This window comes from Pezoporus wallicus, unplaced genomic scaffold (assembly GCF_028554395.1).
Source record: "Pezoporus wallicus isolate ANWC-B61680 ecotype Strahan unplaced genomic scaffold, APGP_CSIRO_Pwel_v1 contig_3365, whole genome shotgun sequence".
NCBI lineage: Eukaryota > Metazoa > Chordata > Aves > Psittaciformes > Psittacidae > Pezoporus > Pezoporus wallicus.
The window spans coordinates 2593761-2613892 of NW_026640883.1; the positions used below are offsets into that span (position 1 = coordinate 2593761).

At 41.0% G+C, this 20132-nt stretch overlaps 1 protein-coding gene across 1 annotated transcript in view; it reads left to right on the forward strand.

Annotated features, from left to right (window-relative positions):
• SORCS3 (sortilin related VPS10 domain containing receptor 3) overlaps positions 1-20132 on the forward strand; it is a 297645-nt gene that overhangs the window by 242504 nt on the left and 35009 nt on the right. The window contains exons 15-16 of the mRNA XM_057420990.1: positions 16861-16978; positions 18491-18624. Coding sequence (XP_057276973.1) covers positions 16861-16978; positions 18491-18624 — 252 coding nt within the window. The remainder of the gene's footprint in view (positions 1-16860; positions 16979-18490; positions 18625-20132) is intronic.

Sequence of the window (20132 nt, forward strand, 5' to 3'; positions counted from 1 at the left end):
TTTTCTTCTAGGCTTCAGTCCATCTGCCTACTTATATGGCAGAAATGTGTGTGTGTTTCTCCTTGCTGGTGTCACTGGTAGTGACAGACTTGAGAGCAGACTGCTGGGTACGCTTGTCATCAGTTTCTGAGGAAGCTTGGATCAAATAGAAGTTTTGTGTCCTGGGCATTTCTGCTAGTAATTTGAATTTATTCCAACTGGGTTGCATGATTGGTGTTGGTATGCCTTTCAAAGACCAGACCTACATTAGATTTCCATAAACAGAAACAAGTATGTGGTGAGGAGTAGTCTATATTTGCAGTTGAGCTCAACTTAGCTGTACGAAAAGGACTGGGGGAAAATCTTCCTCTGGCAAAGGGTCATTTGAGCTGGCTGCTTCTATGCCAATGGCAGAAGTGTATTGGTGCTGTAGTCTTGGGAGAACCAGGAAGGAATATCTAACTTGTGCATACCCATCTATATTTCCTGTGCTCAAGTATCACGGGAACACTGGGCTAAGTAATTCTGGTTATCTATATCTAAGCATAGGAGCAGCACTTTTGTTTCCCAAGCAGTGCTGGGGCAGAACGAGGCAGCTTCTGTATCTGTCACAGACAGTTACTGAGATTTTATTGGAGTAGAGGTGGCATCAATTATAGTAGGATTACTAGATTTTCCTTTACTCCAAAACCATGCCTTGGCTTTGGCTTTTTCTGCAAAAAAAAGTAGAGTATTTGTTTCCGTGGAAGACTATATCTGTACATCTGCTGTCTTGCTATCTGCAATATTAACCCTGGTTTTGCAAAGAGCAAAACGTAACAACATATGATATACCTATGAGCCTTTTCACAAGACTGCTGTGAGCATCCTGTTGGGGCAATATATACCAATCCCCAGCTAAAGACTAGGTCCTGTATTCTCTTCACTCTGTGCATTTTTCTCCAAATGCAGCAATAATGTGTCATTTTCTGTATTAGTAAATAAAGTGTTTCTCTGAAATTCTTTGGGCAATGCACAATGTGCATCATCTTCCAACCCCATACACACACATGCAGAGACAGATCTGAGCTCAAATAAATTTACACATCAGCACCTTCATTGAAATCAATGGAGCTAATCAACTAGCTGTGGATTTAGCCCATTTACTTTATAAATCAATGCAGTTTTCTTCTGAGATGAAAGACGCATTTTAAAACTAAGATTGTTGTTACTTATATGTCTGTAGTCTTCTGATAGAGAATGTAGGAAGTGAGTTATCTTGCTGAATATTGTGTATCAGCTTTGTTGAGAGCTGACTCTTGAAATCTCTGCAGGTGTATCATTATTATTGCTATTGTTATTGTTATTAGTGTTTTTTTATTATTAAAGTCATCATTAGGAATTTTAAAAACTATTCTTAATAGTCTGTAGTCTGCCATATAGAGACATTTCACATGAGACTTGTAATAAATGTTTAGAGAAATTCCTATTCACAATGTTAAAGAAACTGAGGAGGAAAAAGCCCATTTATAAAGCCTGTTTGCAAACCATTTCTATGCAGATCACTTGGGTATTTCTTGCAATGAGCATTTTAGTGAACTCATCTATAAAGGCATCATAATGAGCTTGTGGAAGCTTTGGCTGAGAAGAAATCAATGCCTTTCTATTGCTACTGGCCATCCTTTGAACCAAGGCAACACACGATGGTTGGAGGTACATGGAATTTGTGTTTGCAGGTAGAAATCCCAGTGATTTCAAGAAGCTGATGAGCACAATGGTTTGGTATTAGCATCCCCCGGCTGACAATGGGAGCAGTGGGAGCTCTTAGAGCAGAAGCAGGGCTGAGGCAGGCACCGAGACTGTTATCATATTTGTGCTCTGCCAAAACGGGTAAATTAGTGGCTTTTAAAGATTTCTCTTTCATCCTGGAAAATGTAAGATGTTTCATTGAGTGGTCTCAGCTGATTCCTATTAGGGACACTTTTTTTCCATTGATTTGTATAAAGTGGTCTGTGTTCAACTACTTCAAAAACTAATATTCACAGGACAATGTGTATACTCCAACTATTATTAACATATTGTGTTATTAATAACATTATTATAATACCATCTTATTAAAGTCAGTACATCAGTAGAATGACTATTATTCCCAACCTTCATTTTGTGGCACATCCTATAAGGGGCTGTAGGAAGCAGCAACAGTTTTAGCATAGAATTTCATGCCGTTTCATGACTGTTTTCTGAGCAGTTGCAGTATCTGTCTATATGAGCATCCTAGGTTTTTTTTGGATCTTCTGTGCTGTGTATAAATGTCCTAAAAAGTCATAAAGAGCTTACCAGTAAAATCTGTAGATTTGCGTGTAGGGGCATTATATGATTCTGAGTATCTTAGTGTACTTTGAGTTGCAACCTGCTTTTAATGGGAAGTTGGACAAGATGTCTTGCAGAGGTCTGATTCACTCTATTTTATGATTTTGTTATTTCACATAGCTGTAAGGGTGCAAGAATTAAGTATTTCCTTACAAGCATAGCTGAGTGGGCTGTGCTAAAAATGTAGTTTTGTGACACACAGGGAAGTACTATGAGACTGTGTGAGCTCGTGTAACTTGGAGCTACTGACTGAACAAGGTGAATCCACTCTCTCCATTCCCGAGTGATCATCCACTTACGTAGTTCCTTCTACTGTTTTGACATTCATCTCATCTGACAAGATGGTCAGTTCAGCTCCTTTAACATCACAGAACTTCAAGAGATTTGTACCAAATTTTGGTAACAAATTGCAGGTGTGAGGAAAATAGCTACAGCAAACAAAGGGTCCTGCAGGAAAATAAATGCATATGGGCAATAGGTTATGTATGTTTTTATGTGACCCACAGAGTGCCTAGAAAGCACTAGTCTTTGAAACCTACAGTTTTCTAAGTTCTGTCCTATAACCCTCACTGGTGACTGGTATATCTTCTAATGATCTCACATTCTAATGAGTCTGTGTTGACAAACCATAGGCACAGCATGTTACGTGCCTGAGATTGTCCACCAGGGGAAAAGAACCAGATTGTCTTCACGTTCTAGTCAATTGTGATATATCCAAACAGAAGCAGTATTTGGTTGAGAGAGTTGCTAGTCTGTACCATTCAAATCAGAGACAAGATGGTTTTGTGGGTCCAGAGAAGGGCTTTATGTTGTTCCAGCTCTGACTCATAATTATTACCTCTGCCACTTCATCTTCTCTGCTAAGCATCTCTCCAAACTTATATTAAGAGAAATAACCTTTTTGCTTCACAGCCCTGCAGAGCTTTGCTATCATTTAGTAGACTCATAATATGTGTGTGTGCAGACACTCATTTATAGATGGGGATCATTAAGTTTGCTCTGATAAATATATATTTATGTATACACACCCACTTCTCTGTTTCTATGTATGTATACTTAATGGTCCGTATATATCAGTATATGCATCATTGAGCATTAACATTTTCAGTGAAAGGATTTAATACAAGCTGGTCTGCTAACATTGCTGCAACTACTGCTTTTAGCTATGTATATGTTAGAAAGTGTTCCCGGTTGTAAATGAACAGGTTATAAGCCCTGCCCTTTTTCTAACACCTTCTCATTTACATGGACATGCAGCTTTACCAGGGATGAAATGGGAGCATTTTTCTTCCAGGAGACCCATAAAATTACTGGCAATCCATCACTGGGTGGTGATGAGTGGTGTAGAATGAATAAGTACCTGAGAAACATTGGAAAAGGTGAGATAGATGCCAGGAGAGGTTTGAGGTAAGAAAGGAAACATTAAGGGTACAAGCCATGCTGAGTCAGACCAGAGGTCCCTCTAGCTCAGTGTCATGCTCCGCAGTGGTGAGTAGAGGATGCTAAAAATATATATATTTTTTAAAAAGAAAACTTTACCTTGTACACTTTTCTCATTTACAGAGATTTGCAACATAAGAGACTTTCTTGGCCAAACATGGTATTTTTATTTCTAGGACATTAATGATTCTATTTTTTTGAGGGTTGTTTTTCCCCAAGTTCCTTAAAACACTTAGCAGCCATATTACCATGTGGCCAGGAGTTCTATGAGTCAACTCTTATTCTGAAGAACTGACTCACTTGTGGAAGACATCAGCAAAGTATGTACATGTATGAAGGCAACATGGACAGATTCTGATCAGCACTAAGCAGAGGTTCAGCAGGTTGAGTATGAGAGAAAGGCAACAGCTCCCAGGTCCAAGCTCCTACATAGTTCAGAATTACATGGGAGCCAAGAGTCATTTTCCTGTCACTTTCTGATAATGTGATTATCATCTTTCAGCTTCAAGCAAGGTAACGTTCACCCCCTTCTGCTCAAGTCTTACTGTCACATTTAAAAGCTGAGACAGGCAAGAAAATTACAAGCTGGCACAATGTCCTTGAAAGATTCTGCCCCTCTGCTTAGGGGTAGGGAGCTGTGGATCTGTCACCTCTGAGTGGCTGGGCTGAGAAAAGTGGCACCTTATGGTTTCTACTACCTTAAGGATATAGAAAACAGTGCTTTTGTTGGGGTGTGGTCAGAGGAGCTGGCCTTCTCCCTGCTGGGCCAACAGCCTTTGTCCTTTGTAGCTGGCTCCCCTGCGAGCAATCTCAACAAATGAGAGAAGAGGTGAGTGGATGGCAGAAACACCAAGAAATTGTTTTTCCTAGAAGAAATTGAGGTTCTTGTCCAACATGTGTAAAGACAAGACACAATGTTCCTCAATTCCTGTGACACAGCAGAGGTCTTCAAACTCCTGCCATCAATCTGGTCTCTTTTCACTTCACTCTGCTTGAGAAAAAGGGAAGGAAGCTGTCTGAAAGAAAGAAAGACAGATTTTCTTCTGCAACTTCTGCTGCTCCTGCTGAGCTCAATAAAGGATTTGGCGATGAAAGATTTCAGAGGAATGATTTCAATAGAGGTCTGTAGAAAGCTAAACCCAACTTGCAGCTTCCACTGCAGAAAACAATAAAAGTGATCATTTACAGGGGCTGTTGTGTTGGTGGGTTCTGAATTCTGTCCTTATTTATCTTCAGCTCTTTTGGGACCCAGGGCTGACCAGCCAGCCTGCACTGCTCTCAGGCTTACCAAAACTATGGGGGTTTTGAAAGATTGGAGGGCAGATTTCAAAACCCAGGTTATCCAAGTTACATAGGTACCATAAGATGCATAGAAAGCACTGATAGGTTTTAATTGTCCCCATTGTGGTTTTGTCTTGCATTTCAGTTTTTCTGTCTTTTTATGTTTATTGCTATATCTGTTTGTGGTGCAGTTGGCTTTATTATTAGCTGTGGGTTTTACTGCGAGGCTTTGATATGCCCTTGTGAGTTCATTGCACTGTCCTTGCTCACGGGGCTGTGAAAGCTGCAGTCCACAAGCCTACATAAGGATTCTCCAGAACAGGATCAGTGAAATTGAAATGAATCTGTGAAAATAATGACTGCACACAGAAAGAAAAGTAAAATTTAAACCTTGATCTGAGGAAAAAATTAAAAATATAATTATTAAGAAACCAAAATGATTGAAAGGGTATAGGCATTTGCTATAGTAAGCTACATTCCTGTATCATCTGATCTAATTTCAGAACTTTCTGGAAGTAATGAATACCTGGGATTTTGCAAGAAAATGATCAATCTGCTAATGCCGTCAAGTGACTTTACAATGGACAAGAAACTGTGTGTTATAGGAATTCCCATTTTATCCCAGCAGATGATCAGTTTAGACCCTGGAGTAAGACAGCTGATTGCCCATATCATTATCTTCATTTGCAAGATTTAAAGACATTATTAACGATCACAGATTAATCAGTGTCACTTCCTCCTCCCATCTCCCTCCCTGCCAGAGGAGTACTCCATTCGTTAGCCTTTGGATTGCTGCATGAATTCACCTAAACAGTCCACAGTAATATTGATTGTGCTGCTGATACTTGGCAGTGTGAGCTGAGTTCTTTCTGTGGCACTCGAATAGACAAATCAGGTGATGAGAACAACTGCTTAGAGTAATCTCTCTAAGACAGCATCGTGTGATTTATGGGGCTATAGGAGGAGGATGTCTGTGACTTGAGATCAGTTCCCAGCAGTTGTGCCATGTACTCATAAGATTCCTGCAGAATCCATAACACATAGAGAAGGCATTGGGCTCTGTGGCCTGTATTGTCTATCTTTGACTTTCTGGGGCAAATATTACTCTCATTGAAGTCACATGCTATTTATGGACAGTAGATCAAATATTATACAAATATAGTTATTTGCATAATATATAGAGAAATTAAGGCAGAACAAGGGACATGCCCATGGTCAGTCACTCAGCAGGCTGTCACAGGGAGGACTTGACATCAAATCAGGTCTCCGGAGTCCCAGGTGGGTGCAGACTTTTCTCTACTGTGCAGAATTTTCCCATTCCTTAGATGAAAAGAGATGCTGAGGTATGTCTGTAATGCTTAGACAAGGGGTAAGCATGTAGAGGAAGGGGGACTAGGAAAGGGACTTCAGACTGGAGGCTTTTATTCACTCAAGTGAATTAAAAAAGCCCTTACAGAAGGAGCAAGAACGAGCAGCAGGCTGATACATGATTTATTTTCCTTAAGTAAAAGGATAAGGTTTGCCTGATGACAATAAAATCCAGATATTCTCATCTATGTGCTTCGTTTCTTGTGCTTTTAAGTAAGGACGAATGGATTATAGGTCTTGTTCTGTCCTCCTGCTAGCAGCTGGACTGGGCTGTATAAAGCACTCAGGCCTGGTGTGGGGTATACGGGGTGCTGTGCACACATATGTTCCTTAGAGTCATTCACCTTTCTGTTAGAGAGAGCCATGAAATATTCTGGTGCTCTGATCCTACCAGCCCTTAGGGCACTTGACCTCAGCACCTTTTCATCTCAGCCTGGCCCTGATCCTGCATGGGGCAGAAAGTGTTGCAGTACACCTGCTTTTCTGGGAGCAATCAGTGCTGGGTTGGCTGCATGGTTCACTCTAACAGATTTTTCATCACTGGCCTGAGTGAATGGTGGAAATCAACTCTCCAGAGGAGCCATACTGTAGTTTGAGGCATCTCATACAGCTCAGGTGGTGCTACAAGCCTTTATTCCCAAGGAGAGCTTGTCCTCATGTGTTTATTGTACATGGTTTCCTTGTTTCATGATCCCTTTGACCCAAGCCTGTGAAAATTCTCCCAATATAACTGGCCAGCCACCTTGTCACAACTGTTGCCCGCCAGGTACAGATCTCATCCCCTCTTGAGCCTTCTTCTCTCTGCTACCCTGTGCCAGACAAAGCTTGTCACCATGCTGCACCACAAACTGTCTGTCCCTATCACATGTGTTTGGAGCTTACATGTTCTGAGCAATGGCTTCCACATTTGTGTTGGACATCTGTGGTTAGAAATCTGCTGATTCATAGGATGAAGGATTGAAAAGACTTAACATGCCATATTACCCAGCTGGTAATACGGGCAAAGGGACAGCACCTGCCTCCGGTGGGACCACAGACCTGTTAGTGGCAGAAACACTCAGGTTGCTGATACCTGCCAGTGTCTTTTCTAAAAGAGGGAGGCAGCATCATCTTCTGGTTTCAAAGCTGTCAGAAACTGGTTGTCTTTCACGAGTGCTTCGAAGAAGAGAAAGAGCCCTTCTGAAAAACAGCATTAAAAATTAACATGCTTTCCCATCCCCCTTCCCAGGTGTCTCACGCTCCCTTTCATGTTGCTGGGATTTCTTTTGAAGCAATTGTCATGTAAAGTGGTTTGGGAACATTGGCAATGAATTTTTTAGAGACCAGATTTCAAAAGGTTCGGTTTGTTATTCAGTAAGTTCTTGTATTGATAGCACTTGGTATTTAAAAAAAATAATGAAAATCCCTATTTCCCCCATTGCCTTGTGCAGTATTTGTGCAGCTATTGGAGAAATCGAGCCCAAACTGTAGGAATGCTTCATAATTACATGTTCTGCAGATTACTTACTGATTGCACTTGGCGCTACTTGCTAACCAAAAGATCATGCTGTACCATGTCATTTGCAGTGGTTTTCCTCTTCTGCTCATACTTTAAAGGAAGTGCCCACTGAGCTGATGGATGATGCCAGGACTGTTTTCCAAAGCTGAGGGAAAAGGGTCAGCCATGATTGTACTGCAGGATTTTTATTGCAAGATTTTGAGTTTTTTCTCTATATTCACAGAAATTTTTCTGCTGCCCTATCTCCTCTCTCCTTCCTGACCTGGAATCTGTCAGTGGTGCAGCTTTCCATGACCAGTTGAGTATGGATTGCTAGTCAGTGAATGTGGCCAACACTTTGAAATGCTCTTCTGTGGAAAATATCCAAGTCTTGTCATTGCGTTTCACTTGGAACTGGAAATAAACCCCTTCCTTCAGACTTCATCTGTATGAGCAATTCTGTGAGATTCTCATTTGACCCTTCTCTTTGGGAAACAGAGTAAAGACTGAGATTTTCTTGAATGAATTTGTCATCACACAAACTTTCTGCTGTTAGCATATTCCTGAACGTTTCACTGCTGTTTTTTTTTCTCCCTCTGAATAGTATCAGTAGAACAAGGCCTTGTATGTATGGGAATTACACTAATTTGCACCAGCTGAAAATCTAGATTCAAATGGATGGTATATTTTATTTGGAAGAAAATGTGTCTCTTCTTTCTAGAAAAAAATGTCATTTCTTCTTTCTGTCCACAGAAATAAGTACAGCAGCCCTGAATCATCACCCAGTTGCCCTCAGGCTACTGTTCCTAGCTAACAGGTCAGCCAAAAGCAACTGCATTAAAAGCTCCAAAGTGGCTCTTAAAAGACCGTATTTATTGTTTAGGAAAAAATTAGGTGATGTTTTTTGTTGACAATTGCCTGCCTTTCCAGTGTCATCTTTACTCTTTTATGTTTCCTTTGTTTCCAGTCTCTTGCTCTCTGCATCCTCTTGCCAGTCATGAGACAGTATAACTCTCCCTCTCCCTTTTCCACTCTCCCTAATTGCTGATCTGTGTCGCTTTCAATTAAGTTCTACTTCCCTTGTCTCAGTCCCTTTCCATCCAATTTCCATGTAACTAGTGACCTCCTTTAACACTAATTCCAACTAAACCATAATAAAAAACAATTGGGAGGTTACACAGCCCATTTGGTTTTCTCTAAAGTCATGATTTATGTTTAATTCATGGGGAAATAGCTGATCTCTCAATCCCCATTCATAAAACCTAACCCTGCCAGCACAATTTCCAACTGTTCCATTGTTGCTTGTGTGGTTTTGGCCCTAACAGCTGAGCCTGCATAAAAGAACTCGTTTTGCTTTACTGCTACTTTCTTACACAGAGATGGCTTCAAATCCAAAGTTCATAACAGGCCCTCTTCTTGGTGTGAAAATGTCATCATTTTCTTTTATTGTCTCAAAGAACATAAATGCCAACAAATGATGTAACAACATTTATGTACCAAGTGCTTCTGAAGTGAGTGCACTGAACTAGGATCTCTAGCATGATAGGCTTACTGTTTTCCCTGCTATTTATAATGTAGGACCAGGGTAGCCTGGCTAGTGGGGAGAAAAATCCAAACCAAATCAAGGCAATTATGTAAGTGAGAGAACCTTGTACAAGGACACAGTCAGTTCTCAGCAAGAGCCAATGTGTTTGGGTGGATCTTGACCCTTTCTGCTATGTCATCCCCCCGCCTCTGGTCTACATTACCTAGTACTCTGGATGCATAGGAGATGTCAGCAGCCCATTTGTGTTGCCTCCATACATTCATGTCATGCTGATTGAACTAATTAGTTCTCCTGGAGCATGGAGCACTGTTGTACCAAGTGCAATAAACAGGAGCAAACTGCAACTCACATCTGGCTAGGCTTCTTAGCTCCATCTCGGTGTTAGTTTTACAAGTGCCAGAATATATCTTGCAGGAGAGCTTTGTTCTTCAAGCTTGCCAAAACCCACAAGAATGGAACTGTTGAGCTTAGACATATGGAGGCTTTATCTGGCAGTTGCTCGGGTCTACTTCTGCCAAATAATTAAATGGCTTTAGAGTTCATGAGAGCAGGCAAGGCAAATTTGAATAGCTCTGGTCCTGAACGTTTGTACTGATGGGTCCAAGCTGATGCCGCATGGACCTACCATGAGTGACTATGAGTGGGCCTATCTCATACCTATCCAAACTGTTTGTAGAGAGGAAGTCTCCAGCCTGTGCTATGCCACTACACTGAGGGCGATATTGACCATACTCTGCTCATGAAACCACACTGGTGATATTTGCTGGGATGGGAGGTATGCTTTGCATACCTGATTAGCTGTTAAATTGCAATAGTAGCAACATGTGCTTCTCTTTCTGGACACCTAAGCCAGAATAAGCACCTTCAGTTGTGGTGGATTAACCACTCAGTGCTCTTGTCTCGGTGATTGCCCAGACCTGGAGCTCCCCCTGGTTTTGGTGAGACAACTTTATCCTTTCCAGGGACTAGAAAAAAGCAACACACCCTTGTTTCCCTGTCAGGAGGTGGTTCTTCCAGATTGTGTTTCATAGCACTTCTTGGGTTCATCCATTAAATTACTTCAGATACAAATAAAGAGGGATTTTAACTGAAATAGGATGGCAATCTTGCTTGACTTTCTCCCTCTCTACATTCCCACAGCAAAAGCACACATTCAGGTCAGCTGAAGCATTTACTGATTTGGGTGATTTTACTGTTGAGGATTTTTTGCTTGCTAAGACACTTCTACTGCAAGCCTTTTTCTTTTACTATGGGGGGGGGGAATCAAGGTTGATTTCAGGTTTTCCTAAATGAAACAGTCCCTTTATGATGACACTGCAGTTAGCTTTTCTTTTGGTATTATCAATTAAAGTATATATTTGGTGCTCTTTCTGTGTAGTCTTCTGTGGATCCATCCATTTATCTGCTTGTGTAGTTCATCTCAAAAGCTGCTGTCTATTAAGTATATATTATTGTTTTGCTTTTAGTTTATTTTTAGATATTCACAATGCTTAAAGCTTAAACAGTCTATTCGGTAGGGCCTGATCTTGTTAAAACCTGTCTCCAGAGGCCCCCAGTGTACCCTGTGATAAGCAAAATCTGGTAACTTTTCACCTCCCTCACCTTGTTGATGTATAGTAAGGAAAAAATGCTTCAGAAAGGAGGCTACATTTGGTGATTTATGTACTGAAGATGACATTAGCTGCTTTCTTCCTTTGGTTCTTCAGCCTTCTGTCTCACCAGGGAGCACAGCTGGGGACAGGAAGCATTACCAGAGACTTTGACCATTATCTCCTATTACATGCAGAGGAGCTAGGCTGACAAGTGAAATAAAAGTCCTCTGTATCCAGACCAGCCAAGTACAGACAGCTTCAGTGCATGCTCATTCCATATAATGTCCTGACAGTTTAATTCAGAAATGATAGAAAAGGACCTGATTTAGGCATAAGAAGACATTTCCATTTCTGTTCTTGAGCAGCTTGTCTGCCAGCAGGGATAGATCCAGATGGGTACAGCTGATGCCTTTCCTGTGAGCAATACACAAGCTATTACTTGAGAAGATCTATTTCTCATACCCTAGGCAGGGACATGAATTGAATCTATGCACCAGAGGTGGATGGGTTGTTATCTTATGATCTTCATAGAATCGCAGAATGATTTGGGTTGGAAGGGACCTTAAAAATAATCGAATTCCAACCCTTCCAACCTTGCACTAGACCAGGTTGCTCAAAGCCCCATCCAACCTGGCATGTGAGCAGCTCTTATCTCTGAAAGCTGCACCACATGGTTGATTAGGCTTAAGAAGCCTTTTATTGGGGGGGGGGGGGGGGGGGAATTGCTGCTTTGGGAATCATGTGACCCAGAATCATCTCTGCAGCACAGAGGAAAACATCCTCAATTCATTCTGTTGACCTGTCAGGAATGAGCAGTATTGAATAACATAAAAAGCACAACTATCAACAATTCAAGGAACAATAAGGCAAAAGCAATGCAATCTGAGAACACTCTATATACATAAAAAGCCTTTAAAATAGCTTCTGTACAAGGTTATCCAGTCAGTATATACTGCATTTGCAAGTTATTGTGTATTTAAAAAATTAATGAAAGATATAATTATAGAAGCATTACCAGTGACCTTTTCCAAAATGACTCTGTCATGAATCTGTAAGCATTTCAGAATTGTTTTCCACGTTCCTAATTTTTTTTTTCTGCAAATTACTGACATCTAGCCCTGGCAACAAAAAAGAAGAGATTGGGAAGCCTTTTCTGGTTTCCTAGCAATGGTTTCATGGTGAGTTATCCATAGAGCCAGTTGAGAAGATGCTGTTCTATTAGCTAAGATTTTATGTGGAGTTTTCAATGCTTACTCTGAGGGACGGAATGGAAACTATCCTGTCTAAAGCCTGTAAATTGCCATTCCATGGCTTAGGTTGGAGAACCTTCGTTAAATTGAGCTTAGTCAGAAAACTGATTTTGTCTAAATGCCATCTGGGCTCTTGTATTTAATGCTTCTCAATGACTTTCAGATCAGACTGCAGAGATGGAAAAAATCAAAACATAGTTTTTGTGTTGGCTTCACAGAGCTGGACCTTGAAAACCCATCTCTCTTCTTTTGTCTTCTGTCCTTGCAATAAGCAATTAAGAGCTTCCAGTTAGGCCACGGTAGAGAATGTTATTGAGGCAAAATTCATAGTACTTAATGTCCCCTTTTCCCCTGTATCATCTTGATAGTTTAGCTATACTTATTAAAAAAATAAAAATCTACCTCCCTAATTTAGTGAGCAGAAAAAGTAAATAAGAAACATGGGAATCAGATAAGATAAATGAAATGGTCTCTTCAAAGCAATGTGAGGACTCATCATTTGAGTAGGGAAAAATTAACTCCCACCAATCTCTTTCCATTTTTTCCCTTGGGACTTTTGTCCATCCACACCGGATACAGAAATCAAGAAGTATGTACTGGAGCACATAATACTAAGCACATACTGACACCTGAACACTAGCAGCTTTAAGATGTTGCAGCTCTTTGCTGTCTGCTCAACCCTCTCCAAAACAGGTATGGTAGGAAGAGGTCATGTGCATGCACCTTAGTCACTATGGAAAAATATCCAGTGATGTAGTTTACAAAACTGATGAAACTGATAAAAGCAAGGTTCACCTGCAATACCTGATTATGCTCAGTCAGGGTTTGTTCCCTGTGATGGTTTACTTAGGCCATTTTTAATTGCACAAAAGATGAGTGTTTTCTTCACTTCCTAAGGAAAGCTGTTTCAGGGTCCAAAGCATCCCCACAGATAACATAGCACTCTTTCCCATTCCTTATGTTTGCTTACTCTTATAGAAGTTTCAAATGCACAACAGAGTCATCTTGCAATGTAATGTAACCTTCATCATGTTGGCTGGTCAATCAAAACATGCTGTAGGTGTCTGGGTTGCATTTATTATTGGTGAGCAGTGTTCACAGGGTGCAGTTGCTTGCTAGATTCTGTGCATATCAGCAGCTCTTATCTCTGAAGGCTGCCCTGCAATGGTTGGTGAGGCTTAAGAAGGTTTTATTAGCAAGAGGGATGGGGGAGTTACTACTTCAGGAATCAGGTGAACCAAAACCATCTCTGCAGTACAGAGGAAAACGTCCCTCTCTGTTCACACTCTCTAATTACATTTAGTGTAGTATTGTTTCCATCTAAATTATAGCAATTATATACAGAAATCTTCTTTGAAATCATTTAATTAAAGAGTAGCTAATGCTCTTGTGCTTTTGGAATGCTAATATCCTGCCTTCCACTTAGGAGACTTTGTTGTTTTTTTTTCCATTTATAGATATTATCATGAAAAAATTTCGATGGCAGAGGGTTTTTTGGTTTCTGGTTGGGGTTTTTGTTTTTGTTGGGTTGGGGGGGGGGGGGTGTGCTTATTTTTTTTTGTGGCTTATTTTAATAGATTTAAAAAGCAAGCGGTTCTGGAGACTTTTGTAAAGTACAAAGAAGCGTTTTGCTCTCCTATTGGACAGTTACCTAAGGGTGAACCTTTGAGCAACATTTCACTTGAGATGTTTGAGATGTATTGGCTGCTGAAGTGTTTGATTTCTCCAGATGTTTTATCTTCTGGGTTCAAGCAAGTGTTTGTGTTTGATTATATTCTCCCCTCTTTCTATTTTTTCTGTGTAATACACGTGCAGCCAAATCCTGAAGTGGTATAAATCTGCTGGACTAAATGGTTTAAGCCTGCTGAGTTTCTGCTTTGCAGGAATGACATTTTCAGTCATGCATCACATTCAGGACAAACAAGATTCATGGGAGAGCTTCCCAGCTGTGCAATGGTACCATGCACTCTGGAAGAGTATGTGCTGAAAGTAAGTGTGGCATAAAAGCTGGTGAGGTTTACCCACTGCCAAGGGAAAGTGGGAAGGAGAACTGGAGTTAGAACTCCTGCTTGAACACAGTTTCAGGGGCCTTCTGCATCCCTGCTATGTACTATTTCCTGTTCCTCCCTTCTCCTTCCTTCTCCCACTGAGTGCCCTGGCACCATATATTGCTATGGTTTCCATGGGTTGATCTTGGTCCAGGATGTGCCTTCTGTGTTGACAACACAAAAACAGGAGTTGTGGTTTCTTCTGTAGCTTTGAATGTGGTGGTGTTTCCTATCTCTAATACCCCACAATTAGGACTACACTAAGAAATGTTGTGAAGACCCAGCAACAATCTGCCTAATTAAATCCATTCCACCACACAAGTCCTTCTCCACCTACTCATTTCTAACCTGTGTACACAATTGTCACAGGTTCTTTTTGTATTGTACGCTCTCCATTTCTTGGAGCTTGCCTCTATGAGGCAGAACTTGGATGTAGAAAGGTGTCCCCAGCAAACCCACAACTCCAGGCTCTTGGGTCTCCCCCATCCCACTTTCTCTCCCTGATCCCATGAGCTGAGTCAGGTCTAAATGAGAGAAGGTGACTGATTCCTGGATAGTTTCTGTTTCACAAAAAACAACAGAGGAATTTGGTGCAGGCTACAATCTGCAGGAGTAGTTTGGACAGTGAGCAGAGACCAAAGCCAACAACCCTATGTGATTACAGTGTAAATAAAGATGAACGAGAGTAAAGAATGGCAGCACACTGAGGACACAGCAGGATCTGGATTGCAGTCAGTGCTTGGAAATGGAATACAAGTTTTATCTTTTGTTTCTATTTCTCTTTCATAGGGAAATTTGTAAATCATCTCTCTCCCTCTTTCCTTTTTTTAGTCTGGAATAATTAAAGCAACAAAAACTTTAATCTCATTAGTGGCTTGTGTACAAATGTAGGTTAGTGAAAGATCTGGCGTAATGAGAAAAAACATTATTTCTCTGCCTGGTAAATCTCACAATAAGGGTGATACTGACATTTAATGAATGTCAGAAAGATTTGGGTTTCAGTACATACAGAATTTTTAAAATCTGGAACTTGTCTTTTCAGTGATGTTTTAGGTTATTTTATATTTAAGGTCGCCAAGAAGTTGTCATGTTATAATGACAATAAGCATGGTTGTTGTCAGGGATTTTGTTGTTTATGTGTACTGAGATGTTCCCCCTACCAATGAGAAGCTGTAGTTTTGTTTATGGCTTTTAAAGTCTGGTCACCTCCTATTTCCTCCTATTACACACCTCTTTGGAAATCCAGCTGCAGTTGATTGAAGAGCTGCTCCTTCCTGAGATAATCACAGGTGGCCAAGGGGAATAGCAAGCTGTTACTTGATCGAAAACTAAGCACCCTGCAGCACTTGTGCAGTGTTTCTGGATGGACGGAGTATTTTGTCTGGGTACCTAGTGTTATTTGTTAATTAAACCATGATTTTACTATGATTTTGCTTTCTTTGGTAAAGGTGTGAGCTTCCAACATGTGCAGTCCATTAGTATTTGTGACGATGGTACTCTGGTGATGTATTCCATCAATGATCATTGTTACATCGGTCCTTTCCTTCCAGACACTTAAGTAAGCCCACAGGTTTCCCTGCATGTGAAGGAGGGCTGCATAGTTGGAATAGCATGTAGGGAGACCTGTGTTCAGCAGCCAGTTCTGCTGCTGATTTTCTGGTCCAAGCTCAGAAGTCTCTGGTACTATTCAATTTTATATGAGCGCTTTTGTCATCCCATTTGTGAGATGATGTGTGCCTCAGTTTTGAATTACAGTCCGAGTCTTTCCACTGCTTTTTGAGTGCTCCAATTGTTTCTGTATACTGCCTTACTCAGTACAAGCCTTGTGTTGCTTTGAAGCGGCATGTGTCATTTTGATCCTGGAAATCAGTTTATTAGTTAACCAGATGAACCATGTGGTGTGATCAGTGACTGCTGCTGCCGAGTGACCTACTCAAAATAATTAAGAAAAACTCTGCTAATAACCTTACAGTGATGATCATTTATAATTCCACTTCTACTCGCTGCAGTCAGCATTCACCAGGTGGAAGGGATGTTGCTGTCTTTGCAGATCGCTTGCCTACAGTCTATATCCCAATTATGTTATTTCTGGTGATTATTTTACAATTCATTAAGTAGTAAGTTTGTGCAACACGAAAGTTCAGCAGTAAAGAAACTGAGTCAGCTAAGAAAGGCTTGATTTTTAGACAGCTAAACCCGTGTATTCATCAGAATAGCTCCCTTGACATTATGCACATTACTTTTTAGTCTGATTTTTTATTGTTCTTGAGTGATACCTAGCTGTCTGTATTAGAGTCAAGGTCCATTGTGCTCAGTACTAGAGGCATGGAAGGCCTCCCAACACAGGCTATACAAGGGGCCAGGAAAAGGCTAAACAATCCTAGGATGTCATAGGAACAGAATCTCTGACATCAAGCTCCACGACTGTGTATTGCTTTCTGCAGAGGAGATTCATGAGAAATTATTTGCTTAATGGAAGCATACCTCTGGCTGACTCTAGTTCTTTCTTCTTTTTCTCTCCCATGCACAGAGTATTTGGGCACTTCAGTCTCCGTTCTGAATGGCAGCTGGTCAAGGTGGACTACAAGTCGATCTTCAACCGAAGGTGTAACAAAGATGACTACCAAACCTGGCATCTGCACAATCAGGTACTCTCACTGTGTAGGGAGAGGGTGATGAAGGTTCCTTTTCCCATACTCTGTGTTGCCAGGTAGGAATGTACTTGTTCTTTTCAGCAGATCATATGGATTTTTTGCATCCCTCAAGTCACAGTTGTAACCCATTACTGCTTTACTTCTCCTGAAGCATATGCATGAATAAACACAGGGCCAGAATTCTCTGGGCAAGTCAGGGAGACTGTTAACTTCTCTTTGTATGAAAATATTCCACTGCACCAGCTGCAGTGCCCTCACTGCTCAGGGCAATGTAAAACCTCACCTTGTGACTGAATTTGTAGGAGACACTGAACTTTTTGTAGCTCTGTCAGCGACTCATGAAAATAATTTTCTTTCACTTTGCCTTTATTTTCTCTACTCAAAAATGAAAATAAAAACATATATTCATCCTGCAAGTCCTGCAGGTGTCTGCAAAACTCTGGGGAGCCCTTGAATAAAAGACACTAGAGAAGACCAAATTGTTTCATTTTATTCAAGGATACATGCTTTGCTTTTCATACCTTCTGGTTTATTTTCATGCTGAATACATTTTGGGTCTGAAGGCACTAGAACTGAGAGACCTCAGCTCTGAAGATTACTTATGGGTTACTGGCCACCAGTACGATGTCCCACTCCCTGCAGGCAGCATAACTAGAGCCAGAACTGTTGGCATTGAGATGTTTCTGAATGAAATCCATGCATTAGAAATGAGCATTAATTTGGCAAGGTGGTGTTAGATAGCTGAAGTCATAGAATTGAATATATGAAAATAATGTAGATGACAGAAAAGGGAAGATGCGTAGCATGGCTGCCATCTTGGGAATCATTTTATGGGAAAGAGAAGTATTTTAATTAGGTGTTGTTCTTTTTCCTTACTTGCACACAGACAAATTATTTCTGCATCACAGAAATTTCTGTTTATAGCAGCTCACCTAAATGTCAAATGTTTCTTTTAGACTGGCTACTCCCAGTAGTAACCTTTCTGTTCAAAAAGCTCAGTGTAACATGCCATCAAAATTATTTGAGGCCTATAACAAAGCCAGGTCTATCAAGGAAAGAGGAGGGAACCCAGGAGTCCTGGATTCTGCCCCTAGATTTTGTCCTTGCCCTTGGTCTTGGTCTTGGGCACTTCTTAGTAGATTGCTTCTGTCATATGAAAAAAAAACTGGAGTACATTCACGTTGTCTTTTCAGGATAATTCATAGCACTAAAAATATTGGTGGATGCCTTTTGAAATATGGCATAAGTGGGTGCAATGGCCTGGGCACCCAGGCTTTTTGGACACATTGTCATTGTCATCCCAGCTCAATGCTTAGGGTCCTCCCAAGGTGGCTTTCAGGTTTGCAAAGCCGCAAAAGGGAGCTATGCTCTTAGCTCCCAACTCTCCCAAGTAGTAATTTCTTACTTTACTTGCCCTTTGTATCTTTTGACAAAATGTTCCATTTAGGGACCAGCTGCCACCGTAACTCTGCTTTTCTTTCTCCTATTTCTCCTTGGCTGCTGAAGGGAGAGCCTTGTGTCATGGGAGAGAGGAAGATCTATAAAAAACGCAAGCCTGGAGCCCAGTGTTCCCTGGGTCGGGACTATTCCCAAACTGTTGTGTCTGAACCATGTGTCTGCGGTCAAGGGGACTTTGAGTGGTGAGTATGTGGCTCTGGGGACTTTTGTGGGGATTGTTCTTGTTGCATGATCAGTGGCTGAGCTACTGCCCAGACAGAAAACCTTGCAAAGAAACGGGTTCTTATGCAGCTTTGTGGCTGTGATCGTATTATATAGCATAGATGTTTGCTCATGCCTATTGCTTGAGGGAAGGTATCCCCTTCATCTGTGACAGAGATTTGTTTATCTCCATCAGAATTCCAAACCTGGAATTCAAAAGCAGAAAGTTTCAAGTACTGATTGACTCTTTTTTTGTCCATCATTCTAGAAGAGTGATACCTGGGACTCTTCTCTGGTCCAAAGCATGTCCTTTATGGGAGAAGGAGGGAATTTCTGTCCTTACTTTCAGAGTCATTGAATACCTAGGGAGTAAGCTAGCAAAATGTGCACATTTTTATCATTATTCTTTTGAATTCCTGGGAAGTATTTGTTACTTTTTAGCAATGCTTTATTGAGAAATTGTCTGAAAAGACTTCTGTGACGTGGCTATACAGCCCAACCATCGCAAATGTAGCTACTAGTTTTGCATAAATATTGGTGTATCTAACTTAATGGGGCTGTAACTTCCAAACTGCTTTAAGGTCACTGTGAAAGCTGCTTAAAAATAAAATAGTGGAAAAATGAACCACTGCTTGATATTGCTTGACAATCAGGGAAAGGAGATGGAACATGTATAACAATCAGGATCTCTGCAAAAGGGATTCCTACTGGGAACCTGTGATAAGCAATATTGCAAAGATTTAAGACTGTCAGTAGGTGTGATTCTTGAGCTTAAATGATCAGAATGTCTTTTAAATGGAGTTCAAAATATCCTGAAAGCAGATCAGCTGAGAAAACATTTTCATTTTTATAGTAGGTTATCAGGATCAGTGTCTGATTCAGTAGCAGTGTAATTCCTGGAAATTTTGCTTCCTTTTGAGTCCTTCCCGAAGAGGTGTGAGGTATGAGATCTTCACAGCTGAGGCTCACACTTCTTTTTAGAACATGGACACATTGAAACTCAGAAAAATGAATAAAAATATAGAGCAAAGTGTTTTCTTCAATATTAGAATCACAGAATGGTTAGGGTTGGAAAGAACCTTAAGATCATCCAGTTCCAAACCCCCTGCCACGGGCAGGGATGCCTCACACTAGACCATGCCACCCAAGGTTCTGTCCAACCTGGCCTTGAACATTGCCAGGGATGGAGCATTCACAGCTTCCCTGGGGAGCCCATTCCAGTGCCTCACCAACCCTACAGTAAGGAATTTCTTCCTTACATGCAATCTAAACTTCCCCTGTTTAAGTTTGAACCCGTTACCCCTTGTCCTATCACTACAGTGCCTAAAGAAGAGCCCCTCCCCAGCATCCCTATAGGCCCCCTTCAGATACTGGAAGGCTGCTATGAGGTCTCCACGCAGCCTTCTCTTCTCCAGGCTGAACAGCCCCAACTTTCTCAGCCTGTCTTCATACGGGAGGTGCTCCAGTCCCCTGATCAGCCTCATGGCCT